Raw genomic sequence first — 18,931 nt, forward strand, 5'->3', positions numbered from 1 at the left:
ATTTATTTTTTGTTGAAAATAAGTGTTTCTCACATTGAACCACTAACATATCTGATGTGACTTTAAGATAAAAGAACTATACACTGACACTGATGTTCACTTCATACAATGTAACAAGGCATTTGTATCATCTGTAAGGTGTAAAGACAAGTGTCCGGTTGATTGTGTCATCAGTTGATTGATTGATACTGTCTCTTTGGGTGAGGTCGATTGTACTCGATGTCGGTGTGACGGTACAACTTCATGCGCACATCATCCACAGTATGTCAACATTTGGGATCTTCTGAGTGAATTTCCCCAAAGGTGCGGTTCCCTTTCTTTTTTTTTTTTTTTTTAAACATTCTCTCATCTAGTCATTCATTCATATTTAGGCGGGCCAGCTGGGAAATGGACTTCCAGTGCGACTCCGTCACAGTGGTGTTACTTGACATCCGTTTCAGATACCTGGTGACTGGTCTTGCACTGTCGAAAAAGAGTCCCAGGAGTGCAAAAAGAAAAAGACGAGCAGAAGAGAAGACCAATAAATTGCGGAGCACACTGCCATCCCTGCTTGGACCTATGGCTGGTTTCCCAAAAAGCTGTTTAGCACTATGATCCTCTTTGCCGATGGCTTTTAAGATGGTTTTGGCACCGTGCTGCCTTTGGGAAACCCGGACCGTTTGCTCCTGTTAATGAGGAGGACGGTGACGAGCGCGGGAAGTCGAGTGTTGTCTCTCTTTTTTTTTTTCTTTTTCAAGGGAAAAATCCACCCTGTGTCCGAAGAGTGATGTATGTTGAAGTTGAATTTCCCCTGAACACCCTCTCCGCGTCTACTTCGGCATCAGTTAGGGATTTCCTACATTTTTCCCAGAAAGCACCGGTCTAAACTGCTTGATACAGAAAAGCAGGTCTAAACAGTTTCAGAAAGAGTGGATTTTCCCTTTTAAATCCCTCCGTCTTCAATCTATCTAACATGAATTAATTAGCATTCTAACTGCCGACCGCCCTCCCATCCATCACCGCTCCCGGCAGGCCGCTACTGTACGCTGCAGGCGGGGCAGCAGGCCTCTCTCCGGTCCGGCAGAGGGCAGAAGTCCATCTGCCTCACGATCTCGGCGAAGAGCTCGTCCACCATGGTCTTGCTCTTGGCCGACGTCTCCATGAAGGGGCAGCCCCAGTCCTCGGCCAGCGCCTGGCCCTCGCTGGGGGACACTTCCCTCTCCTCCTCCAGGTCCACCTTGTTGCCCACCAGCACCACCGGCACCTGCTGATACCTGGAAATGAGCGAGAAAGTAACATCAGAGGAGCGCACATCTGGGAAGTTGCTGCCTGCTCGCCCGCTGGGCGCGTTTTGTTTTAGACGGAGACAACAGAAACTTCCTGCTACCTAAGGGAGAATACGGGGGGGAAAGAAACAGACTAAACTCTGTGTGTGTGTGTGTGTGTGTTGTTGGCCTACATACTGTATTTGTTAGATGCCGAAACAATAAGGGGCTTTGAACAATGCACAATGGAGCAAGGGGAGAGGGATAAACACAGCCACATTCAGTTCCAGCTCCCCAGGAGGCCTCCATCCCTCCCTGGGTGTCGAATACCAGTGGGCGGTCCCGTCGTGAGGAAAAATAACAATAACTGCTGTGATGCTCTATTTATTCCTGGAGACATTATACACGCGGCGGCGTGGCATGCGAGCTGTGCGTTTAATGGCTTCCAATTCTTGTTTAAAATCGTTAGCCGTCCACTTTGCGTCACTTCCATCACGCACTAAGCATGTCTTAACGGATCAAAAGCTTTCTTCCCCCAGCGTGTGGCTCACGATCCCAGTCCTCTTCCATCCATCAATACGAGGAAACCAGGCCGGGGAGAGTAATGGTATAGGTTATTGAATAATTGAATGAAGCTAATGTGCTGCTCTCACATGGGGGCACATTGAACACGGGACTCCTACCTTTGAAATAACTATTTTCTACATAATATCTACAGCTCGAGCTTCTGTTTATGCGCTTCAACAGCGTGTCATTGCATTGGCATGGAGAGCAAAATGTATAGGAGCTACGGACATGTCATCCAATAAAGAAAAAGAAACAGAAGCAGCCAAGGTTTTATGTGAGGTTTGGCGATATGGAAAACAGGGACTATTTCTGGAAATGAGTAGTTCCATTAAGTGATTGTGTGCAGCAGCAGCAGCAGCAGCAGGGATGCCGGTGTTGGTCACAAAGACGGTGACTTTGTTCAGGTACGAGATATTTCATTTCAGTGAGACGCCCTTCATGTTTTCTCTGATTAAATAACTACGGCATGTCAATTACTGACGGCATATATTCTCACAACAGGTAATGGCGCGGACCACCTAATAGCCTCGGCCATCAGTCACTCCTAAGTGCATCCCGAGCCCGGCTTATTGATCTGCTGCTGCTATTGAGAGATGAGCTCTTATCTACAAATTGGTGGCCGGCTGCCACGCCGCTCAGCTGGGAGTGGAGCTGAGGCGTGGAAAAGAGAGAGAGGGATGGAGGAAACGAGTGCGGGCAGCCGGGTGTAGGACACTTGTGGGCCTGCTGAAGTGTCCTCGAGCAAGACGGCGAGGCCCTGTCGGCTCGACCCCCGACCTTTTCCTGAGGAAATCACGAGAGAGCGGTCGCCTTCCCCTGAAAAAAAGTTGCAAATGTGCAATGATTACAAATAATGGCTTCCTAATTGGTCGGCAAACGTGCTGTGAGAATGCCAAGCGGGGGGAAAACTCGCTCAGAAACATTTTTCAAATGTCAAAGACTTCCCCGGAGCGTGACATTTTCCCTCACAGCCATCGCACACACAAACACACACACACACACACACACACATCAGCTGGCCTCAGCAGGACAGGCATCTCGCACGGCCGAGTGTGTTTGGGAAAAAAGCGGTCTGGAGGGTGTGAAGTGTGAACAAGGAGCGCAGCGCGCAGACAAATGCAATCTGACAGCCTTGCAGGAGAAACTCTATATATAACTACAAAGACACAGGGAGAGCCAGCTTCTCCAGGGTGGGGTGGGCCGGGTGGGACACAGATTGTTTGTTGCAGCATCAAACCAGCGCTCCCTACCCGTCACATGAGGAGGAACTCAGACTGCTCCACACGGCACGAACAGAAGTTCCCCCCGTGGAGAGTTATAAGCTGATATCATGCAGTATTGAAGGATGCGTCACTCAGCAATTTCGGGTTAAACTGTGGAGTTTTTTCTCAATGTCAGAAGTATCTCTACCTATTATAACTCTATGTGTTCTGACTACATTATTAGATTAAGGGTTTACACATGAAACCCATTGTTAACATGTAAAATGTCATTTACATCACGATAATATGTCTATTTGGTGTTTTCAGCTTGCTCTGCTGCCCCCAAGTGGCCACAAAAATGGCAGCTTTAAGTACGTCATGTTCATTATATAGTTAAAAGCTTTAAGGCGGGACATTTCTTGTGAAGAATTGTTTGTTTTTCCTCAAATAAATGCTATGAATGCTTGTATGAGAGGTTAAATTGACTCCACAAAAAAGGGATGCCATCTGTATAACATGTAACATGTTGTACATGTTACATGTTATACAGTCACGATGAAGAACGGCCTCGTCGTGGCTTTTTTGAGGTGCGGCTGCGTTCCCTCGCCGTCCTGTATGAATATCCAGCAGGAGGAAATCACAAACATTGCTAACTTGTTCCCGGTCCAGCACAAGAGCTGGCAGCCGCGCGCGATCCGGGAATTAGCAACACAGTTGGAATGCGCTCGCGTTTTATCGGCTGAAACGACCAGCTGTGTGAGCGTGCGGCATTTTTGCTTTAAAATTTAAAAAAAAAATAGAAGTGGGAGACGAGTCACGTTGGACTTCCTGGAACTGGCAACAGCAGGTGGCTGACAGCTGATGAAATTAAACGGAGATATGGATGTTCAAATCTGCATCGGTTTCCACAAAGCTGCAGTAAAAAACGAGCCGAGGAACGCTGCGCTTCCCTCGCCGCCGCCCATTTGCAAGAAGACGCCGCTGCATCCTCATTAACAGATGTGGAAGCTGGCTCCACTTTTGCTGATATGCTTTTGGCCTTTACGTGTGTGAACGAAAAGAAAAATGCCTCTGCAGGGTGTTATTCCCAATGTTGGGGGGGGGGGGGGGAGGAACACATAAAACCTCCCACACACAGAGATATAAGAAACACACACTTTTTCCACTTCGCCTGAGGGTACGACATCCTCATTAAGGCTACCTGCTGTGCTAAATAGCCATACAGTGACGTCGCTTAACCGAGAAACACAAAAATCACGACAAAAGGCTTCTCCGACGTGAAGCCCTCGGCCCCTGCGGCAGCCCCCTTTGTTGCTCTCTGCGTCTGCAGTTAATTAGCAGCCGAGGAACCCGCAGAACCGGCAGCGCCTCCGCTGTCGGATCCCCCCCGACGGGCGTCGAGGCTGCTGGAGAACGAGGCCTCGCGAACACGGAGAGGAGGGCGAGGAAAACACGGCCGCAGACATTCCTGAGACGAACAGACAGAGAGGGCCTGCACAGCAGATGGAGAAGGTCTTTAGAGCCTTTTTCTTAATAACGAAGCTTCATTTCCATCTTTAATGGCGCGGCCCAGCTCCTCCAGATAGTTTCTTTCCAGCAGACAGTGAAGGCCGCACGGGAGTGGAGTCTTATAATTACTCCCGCAGTTCGTTGCCGTTTAAAAACGAAGACAACAACTCAAGGTACGAACATAAAGAGGGAAACTTTACAACGGGATCAATGTCCCGGATTGACGCCACGTACGACGCTGCGACGGGCTCGATGGCTTCTGCCACAACAACAACAACAACAACAACAGGCCGACTCCACTTGAAGATCCAGAGGTCTGGAAGCAGCCGACAGAGAGTACAGACCCCCTTCAGTCCTCCAGAGACTTCCTGTTGGAGATAAACACACACAGGCTTTGTTGCTCTGTAAACACTCTTTAGGATCTGGAATCATTTCTTCAGTTCTGGAGTTTTGGCTTCAAGTGATCATTATCTGAATGTGGGGAAATCCCAGCTGTGGATCAAGGCAGCGAGATTTGTTTTCCACCCCTGAGGCGTCACGAGGTAAGAAAAGTCAAATATGCTGCACTAATGCAGTCCGTTTGTTTCCTTTCTTCCTTTAATTGTGATATTTTGACCTCCTCTGGATTCCTGTGCGGCGCCTCGGACAGGAACATCTATCGACCCCCGTCGCTTTGAAGGTTTGCAACGACGCACAGATGCGTCAGGCAACTCGGCCCGGAGTGTGACGACCGGCAGAGAATGGTGGAAACCGCTCGACACGGACCCGCGAGCCGACAAAGAGCGCTTCACCGGTGGCTTTCCTTCCCTCTCGTCGGGAACCGGGCCTGAGCACGACCCTCTCCGGCTTGATGGCGAGCACTAAAAGCCCCCTCGAGGTCAAGGGAAGTTTGTACCTCCACCAAAGTGGCCCCCGGGACATGAAGGCTTGGTCCCACTCAGCGGCGCATGACGCTCACCTCCTGCTATTAGACACAGCATCAGTGCAGCGTGAAAACGCAGCTCGGGCGCTTTCAGCGTAGCCCTCCTCCTCCAAAACTATTGGATTTTTGGAGGAAGGGAGGGTGGCGACACCCAGAAGTTGTTTTGCGCAGATAGCAACGGACACGGAGGGAGGGGGCGGGGGGGTTAATTCGGTTGGCCCCCGAGGTGCTTGAGTCCACAGAGGGAAAAGTGTGTCGGAGACGGCACGCTCCTGAGAAAATATACATCAATTATGCACGTGCGTAACGACAAGCACATCATTTAATCATCACGGCGGAGCGTCGAATACAGATTTCCTTAAACAGTCTGGAGGGGGAAAAAAAGTGACCAAAAGAGTCTTCATGCTAAGCTACGCTAACTGGCCAATTAACGGCCGTGCAGGCGGGAGGGAGTCGTCGGTCTTCTCCGTCGACTCCCGGCAAGGAGGCGATATTTCCCCCCGAAATGTCCGACTGCTGCTCTTTGGCGTGTTTCCTGCTTCTCGCTGCACAAACGTACGAGTCAGCGACAATGACGGTGGCGTGCGGACCGCAGGCGGCCTCACGACACCCGGAGCGGACGTTTGCAGGGTCCCACAGCTTTCCCGTGATTCCCCGCCCTCCTGCGTGAGCATGCTGGTTTATATGTCTCCCTAATGGAGGCCTGATGTCTTCTTGGCTTCCAACCCAACACAATCCCATTAAGTTCTGGTGAGTGGGCACGCACTATATCTCCGTGTGGTGCTCGCTGCTGCTCGCTGCTGGCTCAGCAAGAAGTTTGGGAGGAGGGAGGCTGATCTCATGGGCGCCGCTAATGAGGACCAGGAGAGGATTGTGTTTGTTTTATCAAAGATGGACACCCTGTGGACGGCTGCATATGTTTAAATGACCGGGCCTCGCCCTTGCTGTCCTGAGATAAACCGAGTGATATAAGATCTGCTCTGTGCTATCATTTAGTCCTCTGAGACACTTTGTGTTGCGAATTTACACAACTAAATATATCTCCGTGCTGCAAACATACAGGAACGACTTCAAACCCAGAGCAGTGTGAAATAAAAGCATGAAATATTCATAGATATACACTTGAGGACAGCGGAGGCAGCCGCGTCGGGTGACAGCGGGCCCCGGCTCAGCCGTGGCCATCATTATATATATATCTTTGTTTTCAAAGGAGTTCCCTCTCGTCCCCGCTGCGCCGGCGTCAGCAGGTGACGCTCTCCTGCTTCCACTCGGGCCGGTGACGTCCGGAGCATTCGGTTCACTCCGGGAGAGAGAAGTAGGGGGAGGAGGGAGGAGGGATGGATGGGGAGGAGGGATTGGGGAGGATGGAGGTGAGAAGCACTGCACCAAAACCGTGCAGGTTACATTAGGAATGACACAATATGCAGTTGGAAAAACAAATGTTTCCCATTCTAGTGCTGAAGAGAGGGAGGAGCGGTCGGAGGAGAGAGGAGACAAAGACACACCGGAGAGGCTGCTCTGGAGTCAGTTTAGCCTCTTTTTTCTTTCTTTCTTTCTTTTCTTTAGGGGTTGTGAGCCGGACATCTTCTCGGACCGGGAGCAGTGGCTTCCCGGAGTCTCCGCCGGTTGCCTCGCAACCTGACGATGATGACGAGACTCCTCGTCCGCCCCGGGTTCAAAGATGGCACCCACGTGCAGAAAGAGGCGGCTTTTGAGTCGCAATAGCGGCGCTTATCCAATCGAGGAGCTCACACATCGTTTAAAGGTCATAATACAAATCTATATGTTGTTTTATTCCCGCCACTCGGCCCGGTTAGTTTGGGGCGTTGCTCACGTGTGGATATGATGACCGTTAACACACCAACACAATGGCCCCTTTGATACTTCCATGTTTTCCTTTTGCAGACAGAAGATTCAGATGAAAACAAAAAGCTGAAATGATCCACATGGCACCAAAACAACAACAGCACACATTTAATCTTTTCCCTTCTGACGCTACAGGCTGTGTGACAACACACAGACATGTCACCAGCAGAAGGAGAGACCTTCTCCTCCCTCTCTCTCTCTCTCTCATTCTCTCTCTCTCTCTCTCGCTCCCAGCCGTGGGATGAGCTCAGTGGATTTGTTGAGTAATGGACTGAACTGATCAAAGCCATCCAGAGTTAGTCATGTGTGAGAGACGAGAGGATATGAAACCCAGAGAGGGTTCAGCGGGTTGCTGCATGACAGGTGGGCCTCTTACGAAGAATGAAGAACATATGAGCCGCTTTCTCACGCGGCGCTGGAGGGAGGAAGAGGAGGGAGGGGGGATCCAGACAGGGAGGAAGAGGAGGGGACCTGAGAAGATGCAAGTGATGACCGACACCCACCCTTAAAAAAATAATAATAAAAGAATCCCACATTTGGGTCGTGGCTCTTTAAGCGGGGACTTGTAGAGGCCCTCGGGGCACCCCAGCAAGACGAGGAATACTTCAATTTGATTTGACTATAAATCATTATATTACAATCATAAGCCTCCATCCCACTGACATGAGCAACTTTTGCTGTCCATATAGAGATTGTAAAGGGTCTAAAACCACGCATAACATCATCCCTATTGCATCACAATACATAATGGGGCTTTATTATTATTTTCATTTAATATAAATATATATATAATAGAAGCGGGCATTGTCTCACCTTTTCACCCTGATGATCTGGTCTCTCATGGGCTTGATGTCCTGAAAACTTTGCTGGTTGACCAGACTGTAGACCAGGATGAAGCCTTGGCCGTTCCTGATGTAAAGGTCCCGCATGGAGGCGAACTGCTCGGTGCCGGCCGTGTCCAGGATCTCCAGCACCGACGGAGAGGAGTCCACCTCGATCTCCTTCCGGTAGAAATCTTCAATGGTCGGGTCGTACTTCTCTATGAACGTCCCGGTGACGAACTGCACGGTCAGGGCGGACTTCCCCACCCCGCCGCTGCCGAGCACCACCACCTTATACTCCCGCATAGCGCGCCCGCGGACCTGAATCCGGGCATGCAAGGGAAGGGAAGGGGGGGTTGGAGGGGTGGGGATGGGGTGGGGGGGGACCAAGCCTTCAAAAGAAGCGCACCCCCGTGCACGGCTGGTCTAGACTCGCGCTATGCAGCCATGGCCCGGGGAGCAGCCGGTGCGGTTGAAACGAGACGCTCTTGCAGTTGCGGGCGGGATGCTGGAGCATTTAGCCCCGGAGACGCACAGCCGCACAGCCTCCTCACTGACAGGTTCCCACGCTACCTTGCAGCGACGCCGTTCCGGGGGCATCCATAATGCAATAAGGCGTCGGCGTGGCAGGAACGGGATCGGCTATTATTAGCAGCCAGCAGACTGCACATCTTTCTGTGGGCCGACGGAGAGAAAGGAGGATGCCGCTGCATCTGTCTGCACAGTGGGGTACAGTTAAAGGCAAAGAGCCTATTTATCCTCAGTGCTGAGAGTCCACGCCTCTGGAGTCGGTGCATCCACTGGATGTTACTATTTCCTGGAAGGTATGGGGGGTGATTAGTGCCACATGGAGACAGAGGAAGGATAGGAATCTTTAGCAAGCTTATCATAATAGGGAATTCAGATTTAAGGGTTGAGAGCGAACTGCCATTGGCTGTCATTTAGGGAGCGAAGGAGGAAGTGGGAGCAGTTACAATGTGCCCAATTTTGGTAATTGCACTTAGGAGTGACAAATATATCTCATCCGGCACCTGCGTTGCTCAGTGCCTGTCAAAAAAAATGTTCTGATGCAAAAGTACACATTTTTTTGTGTGTTGAATGTCGGAAAATGTAAATAAAAAGGGATAAAAAGTCACGGCCGACGTCGTGAAAGTGAAGAGCTTGTCCCACGATGCGGACTCGCTGGCTCCCTGAGGGCTTAGTCACTGGAATATAAACACATGTTATTTTGGGGTCTTTTCTAAATGGACTGGTGATGGTGACACAGTTGTCATGGAAGCTGCTCGGGAAACCGCCGGCTGAGCACCAATCAGAGGACGGGACGAGTCACCCCCCCCCCCCCCCTCTCCTAACCCCCCCTGGGTCTCCGAGGGATCGCCGGCTGTGCATGCCGGCAGCGCCTTAAAGTTTGTGTCCGCTGCTCTGGGTCTTGCTGATCGTCATGAAATATAAGATCTGACATGTCATATTGTGACGGTTAGAATGTAACATTTTCCAGAAACATTTTTTCAATATTTTATATGTTGAAGTAAGCAAAAAAACTAGCCTCGGTCACGTGACAGTTAGCAAGTACGCTGACGACACTGTGGCCATTAATGCAGTGGGTATGATTAACCCCTCATATGATTCTCACTTCACTTTACTCAAACACATCTCCCACTGCAGTAACAGGAAATGAGACGGGGAAAGAACAAATGAAAGAGCTCGCTGGTCCCAGTCCAAGGCCGCATCATTACGGTCATCTGTGGTTACTTAACAGCAGAGGCCTGAGACCGGCTTTAATGGTGGCAGCATTAACATCTTGTCATGAGTCTTTTATGGCGGCGGTTCCCAAAGTGGACTTCAGAGACCGACAAGGGTCAAGAAGGGGTCCCGGTTCAGTTTTACGAGACCCAAACAGGACGTCCCGTGACACGAGTCAGAGATCCAGACCAAACATTTCTTTGATTTTCTTTATTTCTTTCTTTCAATAGATTTTACACTATCTTGCTGGAACCAAAGAAACATTTGACTATAGAAACATAAAATAGCACAAAATATATGCAAAAGAAAAAGAAAAAAAAGAATACATTTTAAAATGATTACATTGAAACTATAAATCCGCTGAGGGTCTTCTTGTCAATTCCGTCTTGATGTCTTTGCTCTGTTGGCGGGGCACACTGCAACAACGATGGCACAGGCGGTCACATTCATAGCCTGCAGTCTCCAGTGTAGCGCCCTCTGCTGGCTAAAGCTGCGAGGTGCACGCTCCAAACAGTTCCATTGAAAGGCAATGGGACAAAAAGATCTCGCTCCAGGTTTGGGAGAACAGAAGAGAAGATCAATGACTGTTCAGTCTGCCGCCACCCCCACACACACACACTCCTTTTGGCCGTTTGATGTGCACATTTAAACCCTAAGAAATGATTTCAGATAAAAGATACACATTTGAAAATAAATTGAGAAGGGATTTGAGAAAAGAGACACGGTCAAGTCTCTTTAATAAACTTCGTAAGAGCTCTTAAAAACATAAAACCTTAAGCACGATGGACTCAAGATAAGGCAAAGTGTTTGGATAAGCTGAGTCTGCTCAGTTGACCAACTGCTCAGAAAGTGCTTACATTTTTCTTTTTCTTTCTCCATCAGTCAATCATTGCCAACACAATTAAAAAAAATAAAAATAAAAATAAACATTACACCTCAAGAGGATTCCATACACAAGGGCATTGCGGGTCACCAAATCAGGACATTTTGTGTACAGACCTTTTTTTTGTGTTTTTTTTCTCTCTTTTTTTTTCTTTCACTAGAAACATTCAGTACATTATGGTTTAGTAAGAAAAGAAAATGTTGTTTTCTCATGCAACATGTTGAATTGAAGTTATTCACCGGTGGTCTCTGCTCTGGATCGATGACACAGATTGACTAGCAGGGTGCAGGAACCTCACAACCCTTTAAAGGGAATGAAAAACAGATCACATCTTTAAACAATATGAAAAGTGCAATCCTTAACTCTAGTGATACATACGCCTCGAATAAAATGTCTCAGTGTGGAACCTATAAAGGTCCTTTGTCAGGGGAAGAGTTGTACTTATTCATTCATAGATTATTTAGTTCTTATATATATATTTTATATATATAATCTATGTAACATTGATGACTTTAAATCTATTTAAGTGTTACAGTCACAGCACTACACGGCTGTTTTATCTGCTAATGAAAATATTAGGTCATTGTCATAATCTCAGTGAAGAATAAGAAATGTTCATATCTTCTTTACAATCTACCTTGTGTACAGTGTTCTAGCAAAGAGAAACAAAAAAACAACTTAACATGTCATTTACAAAAATACCGAACTTTAGTAATTGCAACATTTGTTTTGCCACAGCAACAACTTAATATTGTTATGAAATACTATTATACTAGAGTGAAAAGTACATCTTTTTTTAAATTTTCTGCTCTTTTTTTTGGTAAAATGTCATCTATACAATAAACATTTCCCCCCTCCCCCCAACAACACAAGCAACTCTATAACTATGCTCATTACTGCAACACTGTGATCTTTTTATCAATGAGAAGGCAAGAAAGATCCAGTAGCTTTCCATTGGTGGGCTGACTTTTAAGCCCCGCCCCCTCAGACGTGCGCGACTTCTCATTCGCTGACCTGACAGGTTAGACCTTGAAATGACCAACCGTGCAGAACTAGCACAGCTCAATAAATTACATTCATTTCAAAATAGAATAGTTACCAACATTGTTTTTGACTAAAATTTGACCAAGAGTAACATAAGATAAATTACGACAAAATAAAAGACTTTCACCACCTTCCACAGATATTACATACAGAATGCGTGTGGAGACAATCAGCGTGAACAATCAGACACACACAATCCACAATCATAGCGTGGAACCGGTTCCACGCTATGATTGTGGATTGTCAGCGTGAATAAAGCACCATGAAATTACATCAGGATGTTTTTTTTTTGTTGTTTTTTTTTTTAAATAATGGGAAATAAGATTTTGTTAAATCGTGCTTTTCAAAATAATGAGAGGGCTGGACTACATGTAATCGAATAGTGCTCTTGGCTGAAAGACCAATGATTGTTCTGGGTGGAGGTGGAGATGGTGGAGGGTTCAAGGGGGTTCAAAAATACCTTGATAGTAGACACAACACAAAATTTAAATAACTTTGAATACATTTCTAGAACCATGAATATAAACTCTCAAAATAAGAGACACTTTACATACATTACACAGTTTACAATACATTTTTTTGTCTCACTCACATTCCTCATGTAAACTACTCAAACCATGGTCAGAAACGATGGTACACCATGAAAGTCACCAAACATTCTACAAAGCTATTTTTGATTTGTCGGTTCTTTTAACTTCTTTTGCTTCGATAAAGTCACTTGTGATGTCGATGAACGGCCACCGGGGGTTTCCGGTGGCGATTTCGCGAGAATGAGATGTCTTTCTCCCGAAAAGTCCTTTTCCAAGCTTCCGACCGCCTGGCGGCGTCGCGTCCGTGACTCCGAGTGGTACACTCTGGATGAATGTGTTGTTGATGAGCATTTTTTAGGCACTTCTACAGTTTTCTAAAATGGAACAGGATTATCGGTGATAGTAGGGTTGGACAGGACAACCGACGGTCACAGATAGCCCTCCAGTCGAAGTTCAAGTCATCTTTTTGCTTGACGAGCGTCGTCAAATGCACCGTTTTTTTGTTTGTTTGTTTAGTCTTAGCACTTTAGCCCCTCCCCCTTCCCTCCCTCCCCCCTCCCTATAAGAAGAAACCCCTCCAACCGGGCCTGGTGTTGTCGTCACCTGCTCGACCTCGCTTCAAGTCCCAGTCTGCCGGCAGACCATCAGTCTCACACATGCGCTCACGCACACACACACACACAAAAGGCTTGGTGTGTCTGGAACGAACCCTCAAGCTCTGTGAAGCCCTTGGCACAGACCCGAGCCTTTAGGCGTTTTCTTTTTCCCAGTAATGGCCACGACTGTCTTCTGTCAGCACTGGGCTCTGTCGTCCTCAGTCCCGGCTGCATGCAGAAATCCGTGCACAATCTATCCCACCGCTCCTCCCGGACAAAGAACTGAACCCAGCACCGAAATAAATAAAAGGGGTGCGTCGTGAGCAGCTTTCGCAATGGCAAAAATACAAAATATGTGGATATATTTTTAATCGGGGGTGCTAAAATGTGGCTCTGCTTTCTGGCAGGTTGATTCCACCGACCTCTTCAGCTTTGGCAAGATGTTTCCGGAGATGAAAAGTTGGCAGCGGGAGGAGGGGGATAAGTGTCATCATGGCATCTTAACAGCTTCTGGGGCAGATGAGGTCACAGAGGGGGCCCTCGCAGGGACGTCACATTAAGAAAACATGAGCCTGTCGGCCCCAAGGACATTCAACTTCAACGCAGAGAGGAAAGCAAAGACCGCGAGACGAGGGGAAAAAAAAAGAAGAGAGTGCCGGGCCGGTGTGGTTGTGCACGGGTTTTCCGTGACTCTTCCTGACGTCCACGTTCAGCACTATACGTCTCATATAGTGCAAATCAAGCGTCTCTTTTGTTGTTTGTTTACGAACCAAAGGGATGAACATTGTGCAGCGGTTTTTAGAATAAATATGAAAGAGAGGGGATCCACGGTACTTTGGGAGAACAGGTGTTAAAATGACCTCTATAGTGTATCTGCTATGTATGTTGTACTATACATAAGGATATTTTTGACTTTTTCATGTTAATAGTTTTCTTTTCTAGCAATACATATAGTATATATCTTTTTGTATTTTTTTTTTTGTATGTGTGTGTTACACCGGCACTGCAGTTCTTACGGTTAAATTGAAGTGTTACACTCTTAGCATGCAGGTTGCTGGACCTCTATGGGAGAGGTAAGGTAGTATTTACACTGGGGATGTTTTGGGTTTCCTAGTGCAGCTTCGTGACACTCCACTCCCTTCCTGAAACTTACTTCAGGATAATCTGGAGGAGAGAGACAGAGAGATGGCGGCAAGAAAAAGAAGGAGGGGACAAAAGGAGAGACACATTTAGTCAACCTGTAGGAGAGAAACTGTTTGTTGTTAGAATCAAGACGTATTTTATTGAGCTTGGTGTGATCTGGGTCAAACTCTAGTTGCCTTTATGTCTGCCATGAAGCCCTCACTGTCATCTAACAACCTCAACGCCAACTAAAAATGTCCGACAGTTCAGATCCGGGCTGACTGGCCAGGTGTGTGAGGAGGGAAAGCGGGCCGGATGTGAACGTCTCTTCAGGACGTTTCTCTGGTACAAATCAGCGGGCGAGTCGGCGAACTTGTCGCGTCCTCCCTTCGCCTTATCGACGGATGAGAGAGAAAGCTGCTAATGAAATGCAAATATGCAGAAAGCATTTGACTCAGGTCTGGTCACCTCCGTGTGTCGCCTCTCTTTAGGAGATCCAACACCACAGACAGAGAGAGAGAAGAAGAAGAGAGACTTTGGGGGGAGGCAGGTAGAAGACCTGCTGGCTGTCCGTCATGTGGTTGCCACCGGCAACAAGCCGACACAGCACAAAGCAGCGTGGCGCTTGTTAATACACAATAGGCACAAGAGGACAGAAGCCACTGGCCACATCACACATCGCAGAAGGTCACCGCAGGTGGAGAGAGCATGGGACGTTGCACAGGCGGCGAAAAAACAAGACAAAAAAAAAAAAGGGTATATTTACCGGGCGCCAGATGGGTGGGATCAGCCCCGTGTAGGACGGTATAGCCCACCCGTCTGCTACCACAGGTGGGGGAAAACAAACAACAATAAGTGTTTGCAGGTCCTGCTTGGCGGCGACAGCGTGTTTCCGCCTGGCAGATGACGAGAGTTGGATAATGAAATGGGATCTTTATAAATATTAATATCAGATTATTATTCTAACTGCATCACATCGAAGTGACTTAGTGTGTTCATTTGAATAAATACGAAAAAGAAGAGAGATTGAGCACCTGGTCTCTTATTCTATTAACGACAACGACTGATCTTCCAGTCCGTTCGGCCTGCAGCGGGTGAAGGCTGTGATGTAATGCCGCGTTCAGCCAGTCGAGGGCGCTGCAAGTTCACGCTCCCCGGCGAGACGTCGCCAGAGAGCTCAGCGCTGTTGGGACATGGTTAATGTGAGCTGGAACATGGAAGGATGCGATTGGTTGCCGTTCGTCGCGTCACGTCGACAGCTCAGACGGCAACGAGCTGACCAGACTCTGAACCTCTCAACGTCTGCAACTGTCCTGTCCCTCCATGCACGTGTGTTGTTACACACATTAATCAGCACACGTTCAGGGATATGATGGTTGATAGCACTACGCTCATTTCATTCTCCTCCTCCTTCGCGCTGTCAGAATTGTCTTGAAGAAGCCACACAATTAAGGAGATGCTAATGGGGGCTGTCGGCAGCATGTGCCCGTCTAAAAGAAAAGGAATAAAAATAGAGAATCTGACAAAGCATTCGATGGCGATGGCTGTAGTAAACGTGGCGTGTGCTATGTGCAGCACAGCTGGCGATTATGCGTGTTAACTGTGTCCTAGCTGGAGGGATCTTGATGCAGGGCGGAGGGAGACAGACAGCGAGGGCTGACGTCAGTGTTTCTTGGGCTCCTTGTCCCACATGCATCTTTAAAGAGCAGCTCTGCTTCCTGCTGCTACTGCTGCTGCATGCCAATTACAGGAAGAGACGGTGACTCACAGGAAGTGCACACTGCCGGCCTGTGAGGGGCAATAAAGCACAATGTAATGGGGTAATCTTTGGTTGATGATCGAATGGGCATCTCGAAGAAATTATGAAAATGATCCTGTGGTTTTGGTACTCTCTCTGTTAAATGTATTGTTGATGCAGAAGGGAAATAAGATAAAAGTAGTGAGAAGAAGAGGAAGAAGAAGAGAAGGAAGATCAGGACAGCGGTTGCTATAGTCAATAATAATGATAATGCTGAACATGACGTGATTGTTTTCCACTTGCATTACATGTCTACCTGTGGAACACTAATCTGTTCATGTGTGTGCCCTCCAGACACCTGTCCGATACTGGACTACCAGTAAATGATTACCAGCTGCATGAGGCCAGAGTGCAATCACTGTGCTCAAATTTCCCGGTTTAAAATGGGGCGCACATGCGTCACTCTGGCATTAAAACCTGGCCCTGCTTCCCCCGACTCCCGCTGCTTCGCGGCAACAGGAGCGCCGCCGATCAGAGGCCATTTTTAGACGGCTTCTGCCATCAGCAGTTTTTTCTAACCCTGACAAGGGCCCGAAACGGTTTCCTCGCATGATTTATTCTCCGTTCCATCCGGCGACCAGGAAAAGTTTTTTAAAAAAAAAAAGAAAAAAAAAGAAACGGAGGGGCGCAAACAGGAAAAACAAACAAAACATGGCAGCTGTTACGAACCAGCTGTAAGTGCTGTGCTGCAGAAAGTGGCTGTATGTGTTTGCTTGAATGTAGTGTGTGTTTGCGCAGCACACAAGCAGTACAGATGACGCCCCCGATTGCAGATGGAGAGGCTTATTTGACAACAACAAGAGAAGTGAGGAAATAAAACTTAAAACAGAACATGCAAAAACAAAAACAAAACAGGAAGTAGTGCAACACAACACAACTACTACTTTGCAAATGTGGGAGCTCTGAAGAAGTGCTTGTTGGGAGCGCCGAATGAGGAATGGGGGGCTGCGCTCAGGTCGCCCCTCCGGTTTTAAATTGTCTGGAAAATACCCACTCCGGCTCTCATGCCAGTGTGAGCTCGCCCAGTGCAGGCGGGTGGCAGGGTGGGGAGGGGCTGGGCGTGGGCTGAGGCTCAGCTGCGGGTCACTGCAGCTCACTATTTGAAGGCAGTACTTATTCAGAGCTCCGGGGACTGATGAAAGAAAGCTTTAAAAGGAGCAAACCTGATTGGCTGGTGCTGTTGCTGCGTAGGGGACACTTGTGGCAGGAGTTGTTGCTGCAGAGACAGTAGCAGGCGTAGCACTGTACATCATGGGGACTTTGTTTTGAGGGTGGGAAAGGGAAGGTGAGGGGAGGAGGAGGAGGAATGGGGGAGAGGGGGAGGAAGTGGTAGCGATGGACAGGTAGGTGGAGCGTTATGGTAACCGTGGCAACAGATGCGATGTGTGCGTGTCGACGGTATCGTTTTGTTGTTGTTGTTGTAGTTGTTGATGGTGGTGGTGGAGGTGGTGGTGGCGGATGTTACAGAGAGCCAGCAAGCCATCGTTAGGGTTACACCGGCAGATGGCATGCAACCATTTACAATGCAAAGCAAGGAGGACAGAAAGAAAGAAAGAAAAAGAGAGCGTGGGAGAAAAAAATAAAATAAAATAAAAAAAACAAGAGGAGAGAAGCTGATTACAATCACAAGTAAGGAAATTTATACGGAAAATCAGTTTGCTGGTTTTCTCAGAGAAGTAGAACGGCACAGAACACCAATTACAAAGACTCATGACATATTTTGGCAACGGGGATGGGAATTTAGTTTTTCTTCATTTCTTTTCCTTCATGTGGGCTGACAAGATGAACAGCAGGGGCATGCCAAAAACCCAGGCGGCGACTTCCAAAAGGTCGTATCTATGTTTAAAATCCTTATTCCTGGTCATCATTTATCCATTTATTAATGTGGGACCGGCTGATTAGCCGACTGGGACTTTGTTGTAATTCCCATCCCCTTTTAGCAGAGACAAAATGCTCCAGCGACGTGGCTGAAATAACTTCTCTGGGAAACTGATTTAAATTTCCTGATCAACACAGCACAGCAAACAGACAGTGGCTATCCTACAGCTTCAGAACAGATCCATCTGCACTATTATTTCTATCATTTCCATCATGAACAAACAGTTTGGGAAGCAATAACTGAAGGGCGCAACTATTTCAGGTGATACAAAATGGACATAAAAAAACCTGTTTCATATCATATCTCAGGATCAAGAAAACAACAATTTGATGACAATTTCCCACAGCACATTTAAAAAGACAGTTGTATCACCGCCACAAGAGGTGACGCGGTGATATTTTGTCTCACCTGCAGGGCTGCAGATATTGCCCACTCATCCCACTCCCACCCAAACCTCCCACTGTTATACATCAAACAATGTGTGTGTGTCCTGTCTCCTGCCTCCTACCTTGGTGGCCCTGCTGATGCCCCTACTCTCTATCGCCTTTTGCTGACATGTATCGTGGCTGTGTCTGCACCGTGATCCATGACTACTACTACTGTCATATTCATCGAATGTGCTGTAACTCTGTTACGTTGCTCATTCTGGTCACATGACATCTATTGCTTCTGTCAATCCAGGGAGAGGGATCCTCCTCTGTTGCTCTCACTCAGGTTTTCTCCTTTTATTTCCCTGTGAAAGTTTTTTTTCCCATCTATTTTTTGGGGGGAGTTTTTTTCCTGTAAAGCCCTCCAAGTCAAATTTGAATTTAATTTGGGCTTTACAAAATGAACTGAATTTAATTGTGTGCGTGTGTGTGTGTGTGTGTGTGTGTGTGTGTATGTGTGTGTGTGCGTGCGTGGGTGTGTGTGAGCCGAAGGGAAGGGTCAGGACCTACCAAGACTGCTAGGAGCCATGCACAAGACTGACCCTGTTGTGTTCATGCAGAGAAAGACAGAGAGAGGGAGGAGAATGGGAGGGAGACAGAGAGGGAGGGAGGGAGAGAGAGAGAATAAAATCAATGGGTTAATTGAGAGGGAGGAGAACAACAAGGTTAGACAAGACAAATAAACAAAAAAAGCTTGAAGACTTCACAGGCTTCAAATGCTACTGCTACAGCCTGTTATAAATGCAGTTAACAGGAGCAAGCAGAGCAGGTCCCTTG

The 18,931-nt window shown here is 47.6% G+C and overlaps 2 protein-coding genes across 7 annotated transcripts in view; both read right to left on the minus strand.

The window, feature by feature from the left end:
• Nucleotides 1–8,920, minus strand: LOC137793912 (ras-related protein Rap-2a-like). The gene is made up of 2 exons (XM_068590348.1): nt 8,124–8,920; nt 1–1,253 (listed from the first exon to the last, which is right to left on the minus strand). The coding sequence occupies exons 1-2, from the start codon at nt 8,435–8,437 to the stop codon at nt 1,016–1,018; spliced, it is 552 nt and encodes a 183-aa protein (XP_068446449.1). The 5' UTR covers nt 8,438–8,920; the 3' UTR covers nt 1–1,015.
• Nucleotides 8,921–11,647: 2,727 nt separating this feature from the next.
• Nucleotides 11,648–18,931, minus strand: part of mbnl2 (muscleblind-like splicing regulator 2) — a 46,467-nt gene continuing 39,183 nt past the window's right edge. For 3 of the 6 annotated variants that reach the window (XM_068590960.1, XM_068590964.1, XM_068590961.1), the window contains 2 exons: nt 18,665–18,697; nt 11,648–14,091 (listed from right to left, as the gene is read on the minus strand). In XM_068590960.1, the coding sequence (XP_068447061.1) occupies nt 13,967–14,091; nt 18,665–18,697 (158 nt within the window). In that variant the 3' untranslated portion in view covers nt 11,648–13,966. Of the gene's footprint in view, nt 14,092–17,010; nt 17,106–18,664; nt 18,698–18,931 lie in introns of all 6 variants that reach the window. The other 3 variants (XM_068590962.1, XM_068590966.1, XM_068590963.1) reach the window with 2 other exon arrangements.

The sequence above is a fragment of the Clinocottus analis genome, unplaced genomic scaffold (assembly GCF_023055335.1).
Source record: "Clinocottus analis isolate CAN_PGR_092001 unplaced genomic scaffold, fCliAna1.0.p SCAF_24, whole genome shotgun sequence".
NCBI classification, from domain to species: domain Eukaryota; kingdom Metazoa; phylum Chordata; class Actinopteri; order Perciformes; family Cottidae; genus Clinocottus; species Clinocottus analis.